The 24,174-nt window shown below is 38.9% G+C and overlaps 1 protein-coding gene across 1 annotated transcript in view; it reads right to left on the bottom strand.

Annotated features, from left to right (window-relative positions):
• CSF1R (colony stimulating factor 1 receptor) overlaps positions 1-24,174 on the bottom strand; it is a 60,765-nt gene that overhangs the window by 1,939 nt on the left and 34,652 nt on the right. The window contains exons 9-22 of the mRNA XM_070934391.1: positions 22,611-22,797; positions 21,596-21,711; positions 20,759-20,870; positions 19,243-19,436; positions 18,030-18,130; positions 16,169-16,295; positions 14,337-14,441; positions 13,057-13,167; positions 12,400-12,568; positions 11,731-11,813; positions 6,574-6,689; positions 4,518-4,640; positions 4,162-4,273; positions 284-383 (exon numbers count right to left, since the gene is read on the bottom strand). Of these exons, the coding sequence (XP_070790492.1) occupies positions 284-383; positions 4,162-4,273; positions 4,518-4,640; positions 6,574-6,689; positions 11,731-11,813; positions 12,400-12,568; positions 13,057-13,167; positions 14,337-14,441; positions 16,169-16,295; positions 18,030-18,130; positions 19,243-19,436; positions 20,759-20,870; positions 21,596-21,711; positions 22,611-22,797 (1,756 nt within the window). The remainder of the gene's footprint in view (positions 1-283; positions 384-4,161; positions 4,274-4,517; positions 4,641-6,573; positions 6,690-11,730; positions 11,814-12,399; positions 12,569-13,056; positions 13,168-14,336; positions 14,442-16,168; positions 16,296-18,029; positions 18,131-19,242; positions 19,437-20,758; positions 20,871-21,595; positions 21,712-22,610; positions 22,798-24,174) is intronic.

Raw genomic sequence — 24,174 nt, 5'->3', positions numbered from 1 at the left:
GCATGTTGTGGACAAAATGAATGGAATTCAATTGTACACAAATGATTTCCATGTGACCAGAAGAATCTGTAAACAGGTGGGCAGATTGACAGAGCAAATCCTGAGCATCCTGAGAAATATCTTGAAAGATATCAAGGTTCCCTCAGCTTTTTTATGAATGAATGAATGAATGAATGAATGAATGAATGAACAAACGAATGAACGAATGAACGAATGAACGAATGAATGAATGAATGAGTAAGTGAATGGTTTGGATACCTGGAGCTGCAGTACTTTTACTTACATATCATCTGGAGCAAAATCTGGCTTCCCCATATGATATCCTTCCTTCACAAGGTTATAAAACTTATTATTCACTTTCACACCAGGATAGGGACTTCTTCCTATAAACACAAGGAAATGGTTAATGCTCATATGGAGGAAGGACCCTGTAGTTTTAGAATGCTCCCTATAGAACTAGCTAAAATTTCTTAGGAACTAGTTTCACCTTGCTCATTCTTTGCAGGCAGTTTGAGAGCAAAATAGGAGGAAACCGAGCTACGAAGACAATAGACAAGCATTTTTCAGGCATGGGGCTACACTTGTTCATCCCAACCTGTTTGGGCTTTGCAGTGGTCATGGTGTTTGGAGATGAATGTTTCTGATTTTTCTAAGAGTAAAAATATTTAATTTTTAGAGCAGAGTTTAAGGGATGAAACTTTGCCCATTAAAACCCACCAAAAATGGGACATATCACCCTGATCTAAGGCATTAAGATTTTTTAAGGAATGCTATAAAAGCCTTTCATTCCTAAACACTTTTCTCAACTCCTCCCAAATGAAGTGCTATTTGTCTGCAGCAAGCCAAAATTACACCGAAATAATAGCATACATATAGTCAAAAACTGCTCTGATATACTGGCATCCCTATAAACAATGCAAACATGTAAGTCTTGCCAAAAAAGCCAATTCAATCCTAGGCTGCATTAATGATGATGATGATGATAATAATAATAATAATAATAATAATAATAATAATAATAATAATAATAATAATAATTAAATAAATAACTCAAATCCAAACTTCTGGCACAATTTCCAGTGAATGATTTTAGCAACACGGTCATGGCGTTGTAGGTAGTCAGTTTGTGAAATTTTGCTGTCGACCACCTGATCAGTGGGTGCAGCAAAATTTCACAAACTGACTACCTACAACGCCATGACCGTGTTGCTAAAATCATTCACTGGAAATTGTGCCAGAAGTTTGGATTTGAGTACAGCAAAAACCACTGGGAACATCAGGTTGAGAAAGTTTTAGAGAATGAGAAACTCAAGATCTTGTGGGACTTTAGGATTCAGACTGACAGGCACTTGGTCCACAACACACCTGACATAACAATAGTTGAAAAGAAAAAAGTATGGTTCATTGACATTGCAATACCTGGTGATGCACGAATTGAAGATAAGCAGCAAGAAAAAATCACAAAGTACCGGGACTTACAAATTGAAGTTGAGCGACTGTGGAAAAAGAAATCGTGTGTTGTCCCGATTGTAATTGGAGCCCTCGGAGCAATACCCAAAGGGCTACCCCGCTATTTAGAAATTCTAAATTTGCTGGACTTGAACATTTTGACTCTACAAAAAACCACCTTACTCGGAACAGCTTACATCCTCCGACGATACCTTAACAGTTCCTAGGTCCTTGGTTAGGACTCGAGCTGCTGAGCTATTAACCAGCCTCAAAGGCTGTGAATCTCACTAAAGATTAACCAATAAATAATAATAATAATAATAATAATAATAATAATAATAATAATAATAATAATAATAATAATAATAATAATAATAATAATAATTTTATTTCTATACCGCCCTTCTCCCGAAGGACTCAGGGCGGTGTACAGCCAATTTAAAAACACAGGACACAACAATGATTAAAAATTAAAATAATTAAATAGATTTGGCCGATTTAAAACCCCAAAAATTTTAAATACCCCAATTTAAAATTATTATGTTGACAGCCCTGCCTGGCGGAACAACAGGGTCTTCAGTGTGCAGCGAAACACCCAGAGGTCGGAGATCTTACATATTTCTGGGGGCAGTTCATGGGGCTGGGGCTCCCACAGAGAAGGCCCACCCCCTGGGTGTCGCCAGCCGACATAACTTGGCTGATGGCACCCTGAGGAGACCCTCTCTGTGGGAACGGACTGATCGGTGGGAGGCTATTGGTGGCAGAAGACGGTCTCGAAGGTACCCGGATCCTATGCCATGGAGCGCTTTAAAGGTGGTAACCAACACCTTGAATCGCACTCGGAAGACCACTGGGAGCCAGTGCAGCTCGCGCAGGAGGGGTGTCACATGGGCACAACGAGTTGCGCCCATAACCACCCGCGCGGCCGCATTCTGGACCAGTTGGAGCCTCCGAGTGCTCTTCAAGGGAAGCCCCATGTAGAGAGCATTACACTAGTCCAGCCGGGAGATGACAAGGGCATGAGTGACCGTGCGCAAGGCGTCCCGGTCCAGAAAGGGCTGCAATTGGTGGATCAGGCGAACCTGATAAAAGGCCCCCCTGGCCACGGTCGTCATATGCTCTTCTAAAGACAGGAGGACACCCAGATTGCGAGCCCTCTCTGTGGGGGGCAAAGATTCACCCCCAATAGTCAGCGATGGCACCTGATGACTATATCGGGACGCTGGCAGCCACAGCCACTCGGTCTTGGACGGGTTGAGTCTGAGCCTGTTCCTCCCCATCCAGACCCGCATGGCCTCCAGGCAGCGAGACATCACATCAAGGGAATCGTTGGGGTGGTCTGGGGTGGAGATGTACAGCTGAGTATCATCAGCGTACAGATGACACTTCACCCCAAAACCATGGATGATCTCACCCAGCGGCTTCACATAAATGTTGAACAGAAGAGGCGAGAGGACCGACCCTTGTGGCACTCCCCATGCGAGACGCCTCGAGGTCGACCTCTACCCCCCTGCCAACACAAACTGCGAGCGGTCGGAGAGGAAGGAGGAGAACCACCGCAGAATGGTGCCCCCTATTCCTAACCCTCTCAACCGCTGCAGCATGATACCATGGTCGATGGTATCAAAAGCCACTGAGAGATCTAATAGGACTAGGACAGAGGAGCAACCCCTGTTCCGAGCCCTCCAGAGATCATCCACCAACGCGAGCAATGCCGTTTCTGTGCTGTGCCCCTGCCTGAAGCCCGACTGGTACGGGTCTAGATAGATAGCTTCATCTAGGTTCCTGGGCAGTTGTCGTGCCACCACACTCTCAACAACCTTCGCCACAAAACGAAGGTTGGAGACTGGACGGTAGTTAGCTAATTCAGCCGGGTCCAGGGAAGGCTTCTTGAGGAGGGGCCTCACCACCGCCTCTTTCAAGGTGGTGGGAAAGGCACCCTCACTCAGAGAAGCAGTTATAATCCCCTGGAGCCAGCCTCGTGTAACCTCCTGGGAGGCCAGTACCAACCAGGAGGAACACGGTTTTAACAGAGGGATAGAATTAAGATCACATGAAGTACCACTTTATAAAGTCTTAGTTTGGCCACATTTGGAATATTGCATCCACTTTTGGTCACCACAATATAAAAATGTTGAGACTCTGGAAAGAGTGCAGAGAAAAGCAACAAAGATGATTAGGGGGCTAAAGGCTAAAACATATGAAAAATAGTAGAACTGGGTATTTCTATTTAATGAAAAGAAGGATCTAGGGGTAGCTTGATAGCAGTGTTCCAATATTTGAGGAGCTGCCACAAAGAAGAGAGGGCCAACCTATTTTCCAAAGCACCAGAAGGCAGGACAAGAAGCAATGGTTGGAAGCTAATCAAGGAGAGAACCAGTCTAGAACTAATTTTCTTGACAGTGAGAACAATTAACCAGTGGAATAGCTTGCCTTCAGAAGTTGTGGATGTTCCATCACTGGAGGTTTTTAAGAAGAAATTGGACAATCATTTGTCCAGAATGGTATAGGGTCTCCTGCTTGTGCAGGTGGTTGGACTAGAAGACCTCCAAAGTCTCTTCCAACTCTGTTATTCATATTTTTGCATCATGATGTGGATGCACAGGCATGAATCCCAAAGCTGCATTTCTGACAAAGCCTTTCCACATAGAAAAGGCAAGCAAACAGGCAGGCATAAACAAACAAACAAATATAGAAATGTTCTTCACTTACCTAGGGAGAATATCTCCCAGAGAAGGATGCCATACGACCACACATCGCTCTGTACTGTGTAGACACATTCAAAGATGCTCTCTGGTGCCATCCATTTCACTGGGAGGCGAGCCTGGAATGATATGATCTAAACTCAGGAGGAAGCTCTTATGCTTAGCATTCTCCACCTGGACTCTTTAGAGGTTAAACATAAGAACATGTTCTTAGCATGAAGATGATCCCTGTGTCCAGGTGCACCTCAGAGGGATGCTTAGACAATTGCTATCAATCAATAGAAACATTCCAGAGCCAAGTAAAGCTACAGCTTGATTCAGCTTCATGGGATGTAAATGTATAGATTCATTGTAGTTACTTACATTGCCTTTGACAACATAATTGCTGTCATTCACAATATCTCTGGCCAGCCCAAAGTCACAGATCTTGGCCACTAGTCCATCAGCCACTAGTACGTTCCGTGCTGCCAAATCTCGATGGATGCACTGGATTCAAGAATGGGGGGGGGAGAGGAAAGGGTCAAATTTATTTTCTTCTCATTTTATTTATTTATTTTTTACCTTTTTAAAATTATAAATAACTCAACTAACATTCCTTCCTCCTCCTATTTTCCCCACAACCACCACCCAGTGAGGTGGACTGGGCAAAGAGAGAGAATGATTGGCCCAGGATCACTCAGATCGCTTTCATGCCTAAGGCAGAACGGGAACTCACAAGCTCTTTGTTTCAATTTATTGATCCTATAATTTGATTAGCAGCAAGGCAGATTTAGTCCAGTTTGGCCAGTGCAAGGGCAGTCAAAAGTCTTCAACATGGTATTTACAAATGTTTTTATATGGTCTAGACTCTAGGCCATTGGAATTAATACAATCTAGAGTAATGGGGAAGGGAGGAACTTTATTATGGCCTATACCAAGCTATAGTAATCCATTACCTATAGTAATGGAAAAAGGTGCCATTTAGGACACCTTGTGCAAAAAAAAAATCTACTTACTGATTGTGCCAATATATCTACAAAAGATTTAATCATCTGCAGATGCGTTTGGCTAATTCAACTATTTGAATTGACTACTGCAAAGTTATTTTTGTGAACTCTTCCATTGTCTTTTTCTCTTGAAATGAAGGTGGACATTAAAAGATCAAAATAATACAAACTACACTTGGTTGTTCTTTCCTTTCTTATAAATGTTACTTTGCAGTTTTTCCTGTCTCAGTGCATCCATTATTTAAAGGTTGACAGAGCTATTAGGATACCACAAAGGCAGTGCCCCCAACCACATAAGACTTGTACAAAGTCTATATAGGAAGAGAGGGTAAGGCCTATTATTTTATAGAATCTGTGTCTCAGCCACTGGATTTTCTGTTGAATATAATTTGTATGGACAACTTCTGCTGTAATAAAGAACCAAAGAGAGTGCTCTTGTCAACGTGATTTATAAGACAAGGTCAAAAATCATCAACTGTCACTTTCAGTTGTTACCATTGGAAAGGACGGAGGTTGCTAAAGCTAATGTTTATGTCAGACTACTTACTCCTTGCTTCCTACAGCAGCTAAGCAAATATATATTCAAATGGATGCCCAAAGTTTGTATGTTAAATGGTCAACCAACATTTTTTAAATCAATCAATCAATCAATCAATCAATCAATCAATCAATCAACCAGTCAATGTTTCTTCTTTTTATGCTGGTTAGAAAAGAGAGAACACAGTGTTCATATTATCTTTAACAGGACTATATATTCATTTTCACACAGAGAAAGTTATTGTTCTCAAAAGCCACACAGAGTTGTGTGTGATTAAAGACATAATCCAAAAGAATACTTCCAAGCAGTATACTCTCTAAGAACAAATTCTTAAATTATACATGGATCATCTCAGGAATCACAGCACTATGAACTGATAGGGTTATATAGTGTAGTCCTTAACTTACAACCACAATTGAGCCCAGAATTTATATTGCTTAGTCAGTTTTGCTCCATTTTATTACTTTTCTTGCCACATTTGTTAAGTGAATTGCTGCAGTTGTTACATTAGTAACACGGTTGTTAAGTGAATCTGGCTTCCCCATTGACTTGGCTTATCAGAAGGTCGCAAAAGATGATCAACTGACGCTGGGACACTGCAACCATCATAAATACGAACCAATTGTCAAGCATCTGAATGTAAGTCACATGACTATGGGGATGCTGCAATAGTCATAAGTGTGAAAAATGGTCATGAGTCACTTTTTTCAGTGCCGCTGTAACTTTGAATGGTCACTCAATGAACTGTTGTGAGTTGAGGACTACCTGTGTATTATTCTGTGTAATAACAACAAAATTCCTTCCTGGTAGGAAGATAATACAGGAAATCAAGCTTGGGCCTGAACTCCTTTTAGGATGGTGATGATGATGTGCGCTGTCAGGAGAATGTCCTCACATTTTTTGAAGCCAGGAAAGTCATTCCCTGGGCCACTTGGTTGGAGAACTGTAGCAAGTCAAAGAGATCAAGAGAACGTAGCTCTTCTTTTCCTTCAGTTGATACCAAATTTGTTCCTGGATTAGGAGAAAATTCACAGAGGTCACTGAAGGTATGCATTTGAAAGGATAGGTGACCGCCACAAAGGATAGGTAATAGCCACAAAGAGGGCCTTGAAGGGCATTTAGCAATAAGACATTAAGATAAGAAGGGTCAAAAAGCATAATCCTCAAGTGAAGTGAACTCTCTGAATCTGAAATCACCCATGATAACAAAGGCCTCCCTACCTAGAGACTAAATATAAGTAACTCGCAAGAAACTAATGGAATGAATTTTTGGTGGCCATTTCCAAGAATGAACTGGAAATTGTGGAGCAGAAGGAGATTTAATGGCTCTTTGCTCATCTATAATTGCTCTATCTACATATTGGTTTTGCTTATCTATGGACTTTACATATAAAGAACTGCTTTATGAGAGGTCTTTTGTGCTCTCTGAGCTTGCTAGCAATGATGATGCTATCTAGTTTTGGTAAATGAAATATCTGTAAGAAAACAGCCAACCTCAGAGAGAGAACCAAAGACCCCTCATTTCAACTCTGACCTACAAATATTCTCCTTTATTGGAGCTGCTTTATATTTGGAAAGGATTTGTGACCAGAAAATATATACACCCAAGCAGCTTTAATTGTGAAATTCACCTTAATGGATGATGATTAAACAATATAAATGACAAAGATGCAAGGGGTAAAGATACAATTCATGGACAATTATTTGCATGCAAAATGACTTCCAGCTGAAAATGATAAGGTTATGTCTGATTTAAAAAGAATTTGAAAAAGGTGATTTCAATTTTGTGTGAATGGCTTTCATTAAAGCAACTTGTCATTTTTAAAATTGTTTTCTGCATAAGTTTGAAAAAAAAAGTTGCAGCCTCTTTAAGAAAACCTCTCATTAAAATTAATACAACATGAAACAAGCTGATCCTATAAGAAAGTTGAGGAACAAAGCAAAGACTGACTGAATGATGTAATCCAGTGGTGAAATCCAATTTCACTGGTGGCTTGGTGGGTATGGCTTGGTGGGCATGGCAGGGGAAGGATACTGCAAAATCCCCATTCCCACCCCACTCCAGGGGAAGGATACTGCAAAATCCCCATTCCCTCCCCACTCCTGGGGGAAGAATATTGCAAAATCTCCATTCCCACCCACTCTGGGACCAGCTAGAGGTGGTATTTGCTGGTTCTCCGAACTGCTCAAAATTTCCGCTACCAGTTCTCCAGAACCTATCAGAACTTGCTGGATTTCACCCCTGGTGTAATCTATAAATATTACAAAATAAAAATAAAAGGGAAGTAATAAAATACCCCACACTCCCTTCCCCAGCATATAGAAGGATCATGTCCAGATCTGGCTTTTCTGATAGGGGTGTGAGGGCAATGATTTGATATAGACCCTGCACATATTGAAATCTGTGTCTTGTCTATAATTGAGGAATTTAACTATAACTGTACAAAGAACATTACAACAAAGAACAAGCTTTATCTATGGCAATATACCTTTAACTTCTAAATCTGCTGTATTATTGTTATAAGTAGTATGCATTACTGGGAATATTTAAGGATTGCAATTATAGGTAGAAGCTGTGAATTAAACATTCCAGTCACTCCAGAGATGAAATGTTTCCTTTTTCCTGGATCACACTGAGTTGGCTGGCCTGAAAACTTTCCAGAAGTAAATCATTCAGAATAAGAGCCTGTTTTTAGTGTTCCAAAGAGAGAACAGCCAAACTGGCATGGTTTGGAAGACAAATGTAATGCTTTAGCGTTCTCCAGATGGCACATATTTATCCACTGCTTGCCATTCCACTAATAAGGGTCCTTGGCCAAAGACCACAATGAATGAGCCACCAGTAGGAGTGGTTCTATAAAAATCTTCTGCTGTGAGGGAACATTGCTTATAAGGCAAAAGGGAAAAAAAGGAGGGGGAAGGAGAATCTAAATGCACAGACCTATGGTATTTACAATTTAGATCAGGGGTGTCAAACTGAATTTCATTGAGGACCACATCAGGGTTGTGTTTCACCTCAGGGTGAAGTCGGCATGGCCAGAATCAGTGTGGCCATGTCGCCGGTCGGTGGCGCCTGTGGTGGCCTGAGCACTCGGCCAGTGAAAACAGGCTCCCAGGCTCCGTTTTCGGCAGCCACGGCCTCCTGCAATCCTCTGCCAGTGAAAATGGAGCTTGGGTGCAGCCCTCCCAAGCTCCATTTTCACTGGCAGAGGGTTGCCGGAGGCTGTGGCAGCCAAATAGGGTAGCCCGGGAGCCCATTTTTGCTGGCAGAAGCACCGCAGGCCGGTCCTTCACTGTTTCCAGGGCAGCCCCGTGGGCCAGATCTAAGTACCCTGTGGGCCGAATCTGGCCCCCGGGCCTTAAGTTTGACACCCCTGGTTTAGATAGATGCTACTTTATAAAATATTTGCAGGAAGGATCAATGAGGGAGAATGAGTAAATAAAACTTAGTTCAATTCATACATGATTAAACAACAACAACAACAAAAAGGTTGGAAAATAATATATTGTGAAAGTAAGGGAAGAAACAGGAAGATTAAAAAAAAGGAATGGAAAGTTGGATAGACAAACTGAAGGATCTTCTTTAAAAAGATTCCTTGCAAGAGAGACACCATCACACAGAAACTGAACTATTCAGATCAGAGGTGGGTTTCAGCAGGTTCTGACCAGTTCTGGAGAACCGGTAGCAGAAATTTTGAGTAGTTTGGAGAATTGGTAATAAAAATTCTGACTGGCCCTGCCCCCATCTATTCTCTGCCTCCCAAGTCCCAGCTGATCGGGAGGAAATGGTGATTTTGCAGTAACCTTCCCCTGGATTGGGGAGGGAATGGAGATTTTATAGGATCCTTCCCCTGCCATACCCACCAGGCCATGCCAACCAAGCCATACCACGCCCACCAAGCCACACCCACAGAACCGGTAGTAAAAAAATTTGAAACCCACCCCTAATTCAGATACAGTGTCTGGGTAACAATGAAGTGGTGAGTGCCAGAACAGCAAATAAACACATTTCTGGTGGTCCAACTCCCACAATCTTGATACTAATCCAAAAGGGGGTAGCTGGGGACATAATTATCACCCTTGCATGGAGTTTGCCTTCCTCCAAAGGCAAACCCCTGCCTTCCCCATAGCATACTATTTTTTCTTTTTTTAAAAAAGACATGGATGCTGTTTTTAGTTTACAGAGTTCCCACTTGACTCACCTAAGACCAAGTTCTGCAGAAGAATTTGAATTAGGGATAGGATTTGAATTAAGAGAAGTCCATCCTGTCTCAAATGATGCAGCTGAATTTGGACTTATCTGAAATAGTATAGGGTTTCCTGCTTGAGCAGGGAGTTAGACTAGAAGACTTCCAAGGTCCCTTCCAACTCTATTATTCTGGTCAAATCAGAGTAGAGCCCTAATTTATCGTATCTTGTGCAGAATATGATATTAAGAGAAATAATAATACTAAATTTGTAATAAAATTAATATTTAACTTAATCACTTATTGCCAGATTTTATAAATATATATATAGATTTATATATTTAAATATATATATTTAAATACTATATGGAATTTTAGCTCTTGATAAGCCCATGACATATCCTTATGTTTTACAAAGAGCTATTTGGAAATCAGAATATTTTTTTTTTACTTCAGCTAATAAGTCATGACATGGTTAAGATTTAAACTAAGAAGTTTTGTCCCCCAATTCCAAAAATGAGGGTGTCTGGTCACTGAGATAGGTATGATATCAACCTGTTTAAACTAGTACAGTGGTCAGCAAACTCATTAGTCAACAGAGCCAAATATCAACAGTACAATGATTGAAATTTCTTTTGAGAGCCAAATTTTTTAAACTTAAACTATATAGGTAGGTACATTGTTATTAACTTAATTAGTTCTTTTTAACTACAATTAAAAAGTAGGGGGAAAGGGATGTAACACGCGGAGGGCCAAGTCCGCTCCCGTTCACCTCCCCACACTTGTTTACCCGTCCCAGAGAGCTCGGGCTACGCCTTCCTCCGACCCAGCCACCTTCCTTGCTGGCGTCACTCCTGAGCGAACTCTTCTGTCCTCGGCTGTTGCAAAGAAGCAGCAGCTCTGGGTGCACCACGCCCGCTTTGTTCTCTTTGAGAGCTGTTTTGCACCTTGTTTGCAAAGCAGCTCTCAAAGAGAACGAAGCGGGCATGGCTCACCCAGAGCTGCCACTTCTTTGCAACAGCCGAGGACTTCTTCCGCTTGGAGCTCCAAGCTGTGGGGAGGGGGAGCGGCTGCAACGCCAGCAGCTTCAGTGGGCTCCTTCCCTCAGTGGTTTGTTTTCTTTTACCTAATTAAAGGCTGCTCTGCGCCTTTTGATCTTGCTACCCAGCCACTGGCGCACAGCGCCAAAAAGACCTCCAGCCACTGCCACCATCTTTGCGCATGCGCAGCTTTCTTCTCACCGGCTGAAGGACTTTTCGGCACTTTGTGGACTTTTCGGTATTTTGTGGAAGAGCCACATTCAAGGGGCCAAAGAGCCGCATGTGGCTCGTGAGCCGTGGTTTGCCGACCACTGAACTAGTAGATTCACATTTTTTTCTGAATTATATCTAATCGTTTGTTGTTCCATGCTGAATAAAATAGTACATAAAACTTTTAGAACTGAAGATGAGGAGACAAACAGGAAGTGTGTCAGAAGTAGCCAGAAGACCCTGGAAAGATCAGAGGATAGGCAGGAGGAAAGATTGGTGGCATCAATAGGAAGATACTGGAAAAACTGGGAGACAGTGGGATCATCAGCAGCAATAATGAGAAGACATTGGTATGATTGGAAGTGGTGTTGTTCACATTGGAACTTCTTGTTGGCTGATTGCACCCTGGCACAGAATCAACTCTCAGCCAGCTAGGCCTACCTTACATAACCGTTATGAAGATAAGAAGGCCAGGTTGCACTGAGTTATCCAAAGAAAGAAATGCATAGTAATAAGCAAACAGAATTTTAGCCAAAATATTAGTAATGTTGCTAAATTTCTAGAACAGATATATCCCTCTTTCCATTTCTCTTGGCAGTGATCTTTGAGCATTACCTTGTGATGGCATAGGCACTGATGCTATGATTGATTTCATTTCCAAATAACTGTCAACACTTTGGCATCCAAGTCCACTATCACTGAATGAAAGAGATCAAAAGAGAAAAAAAAACATTAATAGTTTCTATCAGTCTTAAGAGCAGATCTGTCCCGCCAAATAGTTAATAAGCTTTGATTTAATTATAGAAGGTCTACTGAGGAACTGAATAGACCTGGTTTACACACAGGGACAAACAAGAGTTTCTCTCTTTTCCCTGGAGTAAGTAAAGGAATATTTCAGAATTGTACATAGTCAGGTTTAGGTTAAAATTTCTGTGGGTTTCATGGCTTAAAATGTTGGGGAACTGAATAAGAGATTCTTGTCAATTATGGTTGGAATGATCTCCAGCATCTAAAAAAAAGGAGATTTGGGTTTGACATGTGGGCCTAGAACTTCAGATTACCCATCTGTCTTAAAATAGAAATTGGAGTCTCTACTGGAGATTGCAATAGAATAATTGCTTACTATTTCAATTAATTAAATATATATGCCATCCATCTCACTCTCCAAAGTCATTCTGGGCAACTTTTTGCACACTTAATAAATATGCTGTCTTTCGATGCCAGTGTATTAACAAACTATTAACACAGTTTTACATCTCATATCACTGATGACTAACTTATTACCTTCTTTGGACATACTTTTTTCCAAGGTAGATATTTTTGTAATCAGCCATCATGCTATCAAGAGTGCATTCCAAGGTTAAACCCTCGATTATGAGATGCTCAGCTTTTTCTCTCAGGAAATTCAGTAAGTCTCCAAAGGGACAATATTCAGTAATTACAAGGACAGGGCCTAGAAAACAGAAAAGAAACATCACTTGAAAGTACAATTGTTTTTCTGCTACATAGCAGCATTGATCAGTGAAGTGCAGTATTGAAAGAATCACAAAGTTAGAATGACCTACGGGTCATCTATTTCTACCCTTTATCTAGGATCCACTACTAGGCCATATTTCTCAACCTTAGCAACTTCAAGATGTGAAGGTGGAATTATTTTTTAATCTGTTTTATTCATTCAACTCAGACAGCTCTGAAGGAAGATATAAAAATAAAGAATATCTCAAGCTGAGCTCAATTTCCGGTATACTATGTGTTTTAAATTCCAGAATTAAATCATTGGTGGCATTTATAGTTTGATGGGTATCTGATATTTTCAAACAAATATTTATTCAAGCAGTGACTGTCATCTTCACTTTAAAATCTATGATTCAACCATTGATAGAAAAGAAAGGAAACAATATTTCTGTGAACCAGAAAGGAAATGATGAGAAGAATAATTACCTCCATGGGTACATGCTCCTAGAAGATTGACAATATTTTCATGATGACCCAAATGGCTCATGATTTTCAGCTCAGACATAAGAGCTTCTTGCTCATCTGTATGTGCAGTTGCTGAAATCCAACATGAGAACAATTAATTTGAAGTCAAATATAGGAAATAGACATGACACCTGAAATGAAAACACCAGATGATGGAAAGGTTTGAACCATTTAGAATAATTGAATGGAGGTAGTTCAAACCTTGGTCAATGTAGAAGCCCACTTCTGCAACAGTAATGGTTGGGAAAGAGTGACTGTGGGCATCCACATACATTACATCAGGGATGCATACTTCCCAAATACTCTTCTGTGGCTGAGTCACTGAAGTGGGTGGATCAAACATTGATGAAAAATGAGATTCCCACGGTGGTGGAATGGATTGTGAAAATGTCAGAACTTGCAGAAATGGCAAGACTGATCTGCTCACTCAGAGAACAAACAACAAAAACATTTTTTTTGAAAGACTGAAAACCTTAAACATTTGCTGAAAGAGGAAAAATTAATTGATGATTTATGGTTTTGAAGATTAAGAAAGGTGTGGACCAGAAAGGGGGGTGGGGTTGTAAAATATTTAAGGCAATATGTGTGTAATCATCTGTTGAAAAGGAGGTCAAAGTGACTTATACATTTTTTTAGGAAAAAGGAAACTTTAGTTATCTGTTATGTCATATGTTATAAGACAAATCAAAATTAAAAAATTAAAAAGAAAACTGCATGAAAAAAGAGAAAGAAAATTTTAGTGCACTTTTTTTCATGCACTTTTCTTTTTCTTCTTTTGATTTGTCTTTTAACACAGCGGCCCACAACCTTTTGGGCACCAGGGATTGGTTCCGTGGAGAGAGGTTTTTCCACAGACCAGAGGGGACATGGTTTCATGTGCTGCCTGCATCCCGGAGATGGGGCTTTGCTTGTTTATGAGGCCCCATCTCCGGGATGCTGGCTTATGGCATGGCGAGGACCGGTGCCAGTCCATGGACTGGGGGCTAGTGACCCCTGTTTTAACATATGAAAACTCTTAGTAAATATACATTACAAATGCAATAAGTAGGGCTGAAGAGAAAACAGGTAGAAAAAAGAAAAAATATTAGTAAATATAAATAAAGAACTGAACTGGGTAGCGCCAAACAGAATAGAGATTTAAAAAATATCTTTGTAAATATGAAAAAAATGAAATGAGTAGGGCTAAAGAGAAAAAATAAAGCCTTTCTGGTTCATAGGAGCTGGACTGATCTAGTACTTACATTTCAGCATTTTCACTGCCACCTTCAAGACAGAATCCTCCTTTCCCAACCCAAAAGCGGTGGCTTCAATCACCTTCCCAAAAGCTCCAGCTCCAAGGACTTTTCCTGTGAAGTAAATACTGTCTTTTAAATTTTTGTTAAAATTAATTTTAATAATATGCATTCTTCTGTATTATTTTTTAATGATGCACATTTAAGATCAGGAAAAGTAAAGAAAAGCCTAGACAAAGAAAAAAATAAAGAAGGGAGTAGAGAACACAAAGTAGATAAACAAAGAATTTACAGGCATCCATAGAATTACTTTAAAAAATTTAAATTATTCATTCTTCTGCAGAAAGAACCGTGCTTACTTTCCAATAGGCAACAAGGGAATACTTGCAGCAGTTACCAAGTGAAGATTTAATTCTGTATACTTTATGGGAAAGGACCATTTACAGTAATATTTAATAGACAAATACAAATATTGCTTTTCTTCTTCAGTTGTTCCATGCCAACCTTTGCCCTTATTGATCAAATAATCTAATATTGAGACATATTGCTATATGTATTTTGTTATCAGTTTTAACATAGAACATTTAGCTAAGCAATTGGAAGTACAACATCAATAGTGTATTATTTTAGTTTCTGAGTTTCCAATTTAATTCCAGGTTTGTTTGTTTTTTTGGCATACATTCTTTGCCAGAGACTCTAATGCCAATCAAAATAAGAAAGGAGAAAGGAGGCAGATTTTTCCTGTCTCCTTATATAAGTACATTTCTGTCATAAATATTCATGATCTTGGCTTCTTAAGTTTTTTTAAAAATGCGCCGTATCCATGTAAAAGTAGTTGGAGCCACAATTCATCTTCTGCAGACTTGTAAGCATGAAAAATCATTTCAAATGATTTCAAAATTTATTATAGCCTGAGGTCAGATACAATTTCAAATGAACAAAAATAAAAGCAGATTTGTCCATGTATATAGAAAAAAAAAATTCACATCTCCAAGAATCAGAATGTTTCCTTCGGCACTTTCAAGAATGATTGAAAAAAAAAAGTTCTTTTTTTTGTTGTAATTTAGGATGCAAATTGAAGTAATCCGACTATTGCAAATGCACTCTACATGGAGCTACCCTTGAAGAGTATTGGAAAGCCATAACTGTTGCAGAAGGCAGTGGCGTGGCCAATTCTCGGGGTGCCTAAGTTGGCCCATGTTACACTGCTGTACCACAAGCTACAATGGCTACTGGTTTGCTTCCAGGTATTGGAATTCAAGGTATTGGTTATCAGGCTATCTGAAGAACCTTCTCACCCCACTGGCATTGGCCCATTCCACTCATGCCAAAGAGGCATGCTGCAGATAATAATAAATTTATAATTTTATAATAAATTTATAATAAATAAAATAATAAATTTGGAAACACAATAGGATTTTAATTCTCTCTCTGTGTGGGTAAGAATATATGCTTGAAAACATGATCTTGAAAACATTTTTGCCAGAGTTTGTTAATAGTGAATAAGTCAATATGGCCAAGGTAAGATTTTCAAAAGGCAATTCTGTTTTTCCATTATGCCTCGCTTTGGTTATTCAATCTCAATTTTAAAACAACAACAACAACAACATTCCAATGGTATATATATTCCACAGCTTATTTACTCTTGGATTCAAGAGTTAATTTTTATCTGGCCTCATTTTTCTGCTTCTATAAAACCTCAACATTTTCAACAAGAATAATGCTACAATCCTATTCCACAGTTAGATATTTTCATACTGTTGTATAATTTCAGTATCTAATCTGCTGGTAGGGCCAAATGAGCTTTTGGTTAGAGATAAAAATTTAGAGGTGCTCCTCACCAAATTGCAGGTTGTTTCTAGGAAATTCCCATTTCTCATTGTAAGGAAGCTGGGTGGGGTCAATAAAGATGTAATTGTTTCCTTCACAGGTTTCAATAATTTTCCAGTGGACTTGATATTTTGGTTTCTGAGAAAAGAAATTATTTAGGAATCATACCGTGTTACCCTGAAAATAAGGCATCCCCCAAAAATAAGACCTCCCCCCAAAATAAAACCTCTCCTGAAAATAAGACCTTCCCCCAAAATAAGACCTCCCCTGTAAATAAGCCCTCCCTGAAAATATTTAAATGCACGTGCAGCCAGTCCCTGCCATTTCATCTGGTTAGGGTTAGGGAGACAGAGCTGGAAATCAGGTAAGACGGCAAGAGGAGCCCTGTCTTGCTCCACGTGCCCCAAAATAACAAGACCTCCCCAAAAATAAGGCCAAGCGCATATTTCGGGGTTCAAAAGAATATAAGATAAGGTCTTATTTTCAGGGAAACACAGATGTGCTGTTTCACAGTATTTTGGTGTTATGCTTATACGGCCTGATTCTATTATGGTAATCTAATAAAATGACAGATTGTTGCATTGAAATGTGAATAAAGAATTAATAGAGCATTTCCTTATTAAAAAAGGTGAAGCAGTAACTGAATACATAGCATAAGAACCGAGAAAGATACCCATAAAAGGAAAAAAGGGAGGAAAAGAAAAACAAGAGATAATAATTATATTGGGGAAAAAAGGACATACATGCATTTTATGAAAACTAAGTTATTATTCTGTAAATTACTTATTTATCAAACTTATTGGCCATCCATTTTACCACTGGGTAACTCTGGGTGACTTATAAAACTAGGACATATATTCACAAAATCTGTTCAACAATATAATTGTTAATGAAGTAATATCACTTCATAGATTAAAACAAATAAAATTAAAATTGTTCCTGAGGAATTGGCCCTTATTCCCTGCTCTCCCTGCACTATAGAAAAAGAGACAACAAGAGAGAAAATACTATCAGAAGAATCTCTCCCACATTTCATCATTTGGGGGTGGTAGCAGTGAGATTTTAAATTCCCAGAATAAATATACAGATACTCTTTGCTTAACAACCAGTTTCTTAATGACTATTTGAAGTTACGACAGTCTCCAAAAGGGTGTTATATGCACTTCCAGCAGCCTAAAATGTCATGCTGCCTCCTACAGTCACATGACCACATATTGGGCACTTGGCAACAGGCTCACATTTACCACTGGTTGCAATATCACATGGTCACATGACTGTGATTTGTGACTTTTTTTGATGATCATGGTGACTCAGTTTACGACCATTGGAAAAAATGGTCAGAAAATTGAGTTAGGTCATGTGTAACATTCTTATGCCCTGAGTTATGATCAAAATTGCAGGGCCAATTGTGGTTTTTAAGCAACAAGTAAAAGAAATTAGGCTGGCTTTGGTAAAACCTGTTTTTGCCACAAACATGCTGTTCTATACATTTTACTTCTGGTGTTGTACTAATGACTGTTTATATATTGTAATCTTAATCTTAAGGAGGTTGTTTGCTTTAATTGAGTTTCACACAGAATATATTTCTCCCTTCCCTCTTTTTTGGGAGGTGGTAGAAAGAAACGTATTGAAAAATTCTATTTTTTTCCTTCCTTCAGCCTATTGGCATATGTGTGTTTTTTAAGAAACATTATTTCTCTGAATTGCAACTTCCACAATCACTCAGCTTCCTTATTCATTGGGGATGATGGAGATTGTGGTTCAAAACATATCCAAATGACACCAAGTCATGTGAGTTTCAGAGCTCCTTTGGCTTCTTGGACAAATTCTTGATTATTTTTCCTTCTATACATAAATTTTAAAAAACCGTACCTGTTTATACTTATAGACTAAGAAGATGATACACAGAAGAAGAAAACCCATTGTGCCTCCAAAGCCTGCATAAAGTAGTTTGGAATTTTCATTCTCGTTTCCTGGAAAAACAAAGTGCAGAAGGAAGAGAACAGTTGCAGGGAGTTCCAACATCCTTGAGACCAACAGGAGAAGGTTCTGTTGTCAGTTTGTCAAACTAGGGTAAATATAATCACAACATGACAATAGCATGCATCAGAGTTTTTCTCTAGCAGTCTGAAATATTGTTGAATTTGCAAAGTGAACTCAATTGTTGGTTTCTGGCACAGCATGTTATGCCAACTGAGACTATTGTGGTTAATTGAACAAACCATCATTTGGCATGATGTATGAATCAAACTACTCTTTTAAATTTGTTATATCTGTCTTTGTGCTTTATACCTTTATGAATGGCATTGAGTTAATTCATGCTGAAAATTTATCCAGGTATTTTGGACAATAATTCACAGATTGATGGGGTGATGAGATGTGTATTCCTTTTTTATAGTATTTTTTTTAGTTTATCAAAATATAAAATACAAAAAAATACAGAAAAATGAAAATATGGTGAAAATAAGGGAGGAAAAGAGAAGAGAGAAAAGTGTAGGACAAGGGGAAAAAAGAAAAAGAAAAGCATTGACTTTCTATTCCTTTTGGTGCAATACAATAAGGTAGTAGAGATGTATCTTCCAAAACAGCTGGGGAAGGTGGAATTAAATATTCATCCACCATGTCGCTCTTTCCCCCAAGTTTTGAAAATACTAGTCCTTTATAAAAAGATGAAAAACTAGCCCAGGGAGCAGAAATTAAAGATGGAAAATGTGCATTTATTGCTAAAAACCTCCAATAGTTTTTTTTTTTTTTAAATGTATCATAAGTTACCAAAAAACAAGAAATAAAAGGAACCAAAATGTGTAAGTTTCAGGTGGAAATCCATTCCTTTTTGGATTTTCTTTCTTTCTTTTATTTTTTTGTACATTTGAATTTTTGAATAAATCTACCCTTGTTTAGTTTTCTCAAACCCTCCAACCCCCCAAATTATAGCAGCAAATGTTTGCTTTAAGTGAATGGAAAAATGATATTTTTTTTTAAAAAAAAGATGGTGGTGAAATCACACAGAGTATATTGAAAAATTACTGAAATAACTCAGGAAAACTTTTTTTTAAAATCAAATGAATATTTAGATTGATCTTACCAATAATCTTATCGACAGAAAATTTAATGAAACTGGAGTCATTTCCAGCACTATTAACTGCAAAACAGCAAATGGTTTCACTGTCCTCCGTCTCCACCTTAAGGACACTCTTCAATGACACTCTGACAAAGGGAATTTTACTCATGATCTCTAGATGGGAGTCATTCAAAATCAGGGCCCCATATTGACCACATCTGATAGACAAACAAAAATGTCAGAGATATTAGTATGACAGGTGGATAAAAAATTTATTTGCTGGAATTTCTAAGGATTGATGTATCAGTGGTTTTTCTTACCCTTGTCCAAATGATGAGAACAGGGGAAATAGCTAATTCATCAAAGAGATACTGTCCAATACAATGGTCCCCAACCTTTTGGGCACCAAGGGCTGGTTTTGTGGAAAAGAAAATTTTCCATAGATCTGGCTGGGGTGGGGTGGGGAGAGTGATTTTGTGCACTACTTAGATGCTGCATATGCACAAATGAAGCTTTGCTTGCGTGCTTGTACTGGTCTGCAGCCTGAGGGTTGGGGACCAGTGGTGAAATGTTAAATTTGTTACTACAGGTTCTGTGGGTGTGGCTTGGTGGTGGTGGGGTAATGTGACTGAGTGGGCGTGGCCAACTTTTTTTTTTTTTACTTTTAAAACCATTTTTTCGGCCGAACAGGTTGTAGAAAAAATGCTTTTAAAAGCCTCTGACGATCCTAGCTGAGCCGCGCGATCATCAGAGGCTTTTTTCTTTTACTTTTAAAAGCATTTTTTTGGCCAAAGAGGTTGTAGAAAAAATGCTTTTAAAAATAAAAAAAAAAGCCTCTGATGATCGCGCGGCTCAGCTGGGCATGGGGGGGGGAGCAGGGAGTTTTGCTACCAGTTCTCCAAACCACCCAGGAGCATTTCACCCCTGTTGGGGACCCCTGGTCTAACACATGGGTTAGGCGCTACCATTCCTGATCTCACTGACATTGGCCTTTAGATCATTTGAATTAGCAGCAACCATCACAATTCCAAAACTGTGCAATGAACATAACACTCCAAAAGAAACAACAAATGGATGAGAATCATTCACAAATAAGCACGATCTGCAAATTAGCAACAGTTTCTTATGGCAATCAGCTTCATAAACCCATTTTTTCCTATGCTCTTTTGTCTTTTATTGATTGCTTCTATAATTTTAATTCAGTGTAAATTAACTACCCCAGAGATTACATAGTAGGAAGCTGCATTTCAAAAGAAACCAAAATCAAAACAAACAAATCAGCCCAGTGGATTTCCTTCATTATAGATATATAAAATATAACAATAGCAATAGCACTTAGACATACAGTATCAACCGCTTCACAGAGCTTTACAGCCCTTTCTAAGCTGTTAATAGAGTCAACATATTGAGAACTGAGATGTATCAGTTCCATAATGAAAATGGTGATATCTGACAGCTGCAGTGCCATTACACCCCTAAGTCTCAGCAGGCATCTTTTAGTAGAAATGCATTGGATTGTGCTGTGATTCTGTTAACTCACCTATCAACGTGGGAGGGGAATTTGTACCATTGAATATGTGGAGGAGGATAGCCAGTTACTTCACATTGGAGTCTACTGGAAAGGTTGGTCAAAATTGTAATTTTTGGTTTAACTAAAAAGCAAATACAAAGGAATCATTAAAGTTAACAGACAGCAACATATTTTCTTCATTTCAAATCTCATTAGCAGCACTAAAATGGGAGCACACTGAAAAATGGAACTTGCGGGAAATCAGATTAATAGCATGCTCTTTGCAATTTAGCTCCCCATCACTTTTTCTATACAGGGGCATAAAGTCAAATTATTTTTTCCATCTGAATGAAAGGCAACTTCTGATAAGAATTCAGGATTACTTCTAGGACCATATCAACAATGATAAGATACAGGTTTGGGGAAAAACCTGGTGTTTGCTTTGCCACAAAAAAGAAGATAATTTCCTTTTGCTTACCTACACTGAGATCAGATATAGTTAAATTATATTTGGTTTTAAGGGAAACTGGATTTCCCTTAGAAAGATTTTTGTGGCTTTTCAGTCTTCTAGCACTGGTTGAAAAACATCAGCCTTTCTGGAAATTCCAGATGGAAAGCATGATCAGATGAGCTAATTCTATGCTATTTGTAAGGCTACTGTATGTTAACAGAATCTCACCCCCCCCCCCACATCTCCTTTACAGCCCAAGAAACTAGGGAGGGTCCCTTCTGAGATGCTTGCCCTAGCCACATTCCTGCTGCTTCTCTTTTATCTCACCATTAATCTATCCATTCCCTTGGCTGCATCTCTGTCTTCCAAGATCATTCCCACATGCTATTACAAAAAATGAGTAGCACAGAACGTACTTTTCACAGAGACGTGAAAATGAATAGATGCATTGGCTTCCCCGTTGTCTGCAAAAAATATATATTCACCACTGTCTTTTTCCTCCATCCAATTCAACCTGAGTGTATTGTTATGTCTGCCAAACGAGAGAACAAATATGCATGCAAGTAATTGGTAGAGTCAAAACTGGGTGAAGAAATAAGTATTTGGCAAGCTATGAATAGTATGTGTAGTTCAAAACCAACACTTTCAGTTAGACAAGAAAAACAAATGGCAAACAATTCAGGGATTGCAAAACTAGTTATGTGCTCCCAATGTTGAAGCTGAAACTATGCAGGCCACTGCATTTTCAACCAGCTGTAGTTTCTAAATACTCTTTAAGGGCAGTCTCCTATTACTATGACTTTCACTAATTCAACTAGACAGCATGAGTAACTAAGTCCTCCTGCCTCAGGTAAGATAAGCACACTTGATGCACCAACCCAACTTGGGCATAACTCCCTCTAGGGATAGTTTTCATTTGCTTATTCAACAAGAGCCTTGAATTAAGAATTTGCAAACCTTCTTCTTGCTAGGTAGTGTTTGACCATCAAGGAATACCTCTGGTGGCAACAGAGGATGCTGACAAGTGAAGACTGAGCTTCAGTTTATTGTCTCCCATCCAGACCCTGACAGCTTCCTAGCACCAGGAAAGGAAATTGATTGCATCTCCTCATGGTTGGGGCTAGTGATGTACAATTGGGTATTATCACATATACACGATATCACAAACTGAAGTATAGAATTACTTCTCCCAGGGCTTAACATAGATGTGAAAAAGCAGAGAAGATAAGACTGATGCTTGAAGCATCATGCCTAAGCAGGGGTATTTCTCAGAGAAAGACTCAATAAAACACATAGTGGATTTGCTGCATAATATGGGGCAACCTTACTGGACAGTCTTCCTCTCCCTAAAGGCTAAATTAGGACTGACAACAGAACTATAATTGGAAGAGAAAAAAACTGAAGGAAGGGAAGACACTGCATAGTCCTTACCTGTGATTGCCAAAGCTCATATCACCAGACACTGTGGACTTTCCTGATGGAAAGTCCTGATGATGTATCCATCTATATGTTGAAGGTCTAGGATAAGCATCAATGAACACCTGAAGATTCAGGTTTTGATGCATGTTGGTCTCCTGAATTCTGTTCTGTAATGTGGACAAGTGCAGATACCCTTTCTCTGGAAAGCAAAGTACAAAGTTAATGTCTAGGAAAGTGAAGAGAAAAAAACTTTTACTTTGAGGAAAATAGCTAGGCTCTTTGCAGAGTTCTCCATTGTGGAAGCTATAATGATGATAATCACTGAGGAATCCAGCAGTATTCCAAAGCAAAAATAAAGTACGGTACTTAACGCTGATATTCCCTTTCTTCAATTCAGTTCCTGAGAAACGACGAAGTGCCTGTTTGGACTGTGGAAAGGAAGAATGACTAGAATGTATTTGGTTTGGGCTTACAGGGAATCACAGAAGTAATTTTTAGGAACGGACATATATTATACAAGGGAGTTCAAGAATTCATGGTTTATTGAAACTCAGTCCAATGAGGTTCAATATTTGTAAGGGGCATGTATATCTTGGAGGGTACACCAAACACCAATTAATTCTTGCAACATTCACAAGGAACAACCATGATGCTACATGATGAACTATTGCATGCCCATGATTCAATATTTGCCACAGCAAATAGTGACTTTTGTGTGCAGAATTTAAAAATCCCACAAACAGGACTTCATTCAATTCCATATCTCCATCCTGGTGGCCTTGAAATACATTGGATAATTACTCCCACAATTCCATGTGAATTATGGAATACAACTGGAAGGTACCCTGTTAGAGAAAGAGTTCTTATCTGATCTTTAACCCCAAAGATGGGGGTACTAGATGGCTTAAAAAATCCAGTAGAAAGACAGTTTCTATCAATGGGCTTACAAAAGAAACAAACATGAACTGAAAAAAGGGCTGGGACAGAATATAAACTTCGTATTTCTGGGGTAATTCAGTTCTACTTTAGGAGCTTCTAAGCATTTGATTTCCCTTAGGTATATGCGGAAAGCAAGGGAAGTTGGCCGTAAATATGTTGTACTTAAACCCAATATGGATTTGATGGACAAGATTCAATAGGAGCAAGATAGCTGAATTACCTCAGAAATCTTGTCATTCAAAATGGTGGAGAGATATGAATGGAAATATGGGATGCGGGAAAAGGAGGTATTTTGCCTTCCATGTCCTTAAAACATCTAATTCTGAAAGTATTAGAAATTTTATTCTTATTTTGATGAATTTTAAAAGAGAGTATAAAGCAATGCTACATTTCTTTTGAAAACTTTGTAGTAGTTGTTATACTAATTAATGAGAAGTAACTCTGAGTTTTGGTGTTTTATAGTTGTGTGTATACACACACACACACAAAACTAACACACTCGAATTCTGGAAAATATTAAGAGTTTCTGTCTTTATCATGCATTTTTCTTACTAAGAGACTAGAATTCTAAACGATAGACAAGCTTTGGTAATTCTTCACATGTGCTATGTTTATTCGTTTCTGATTGATTTAACTA

This window comes from Pituophis catenifer, unplaced genomic scaffold (genome assembly GCF_029215685.1).
Source record: "Pituophis catenifer annectens isolate HBS135680 unplaced genomic scaffold, rPitCat1.0.hap2 SCAF_2, whole genome shotgun sequence".
NCBI lineage: Eukaryota > Metazoa > Chordata > Lepidosauria > Squamata > Colubridae > Pituophis > Pituophis catenifer.
The sequence above is the reverse complement of the archived record's forward strand: the minus strand, read 5'-3'. Positions and strand labels throughout refer to the sequence as shown.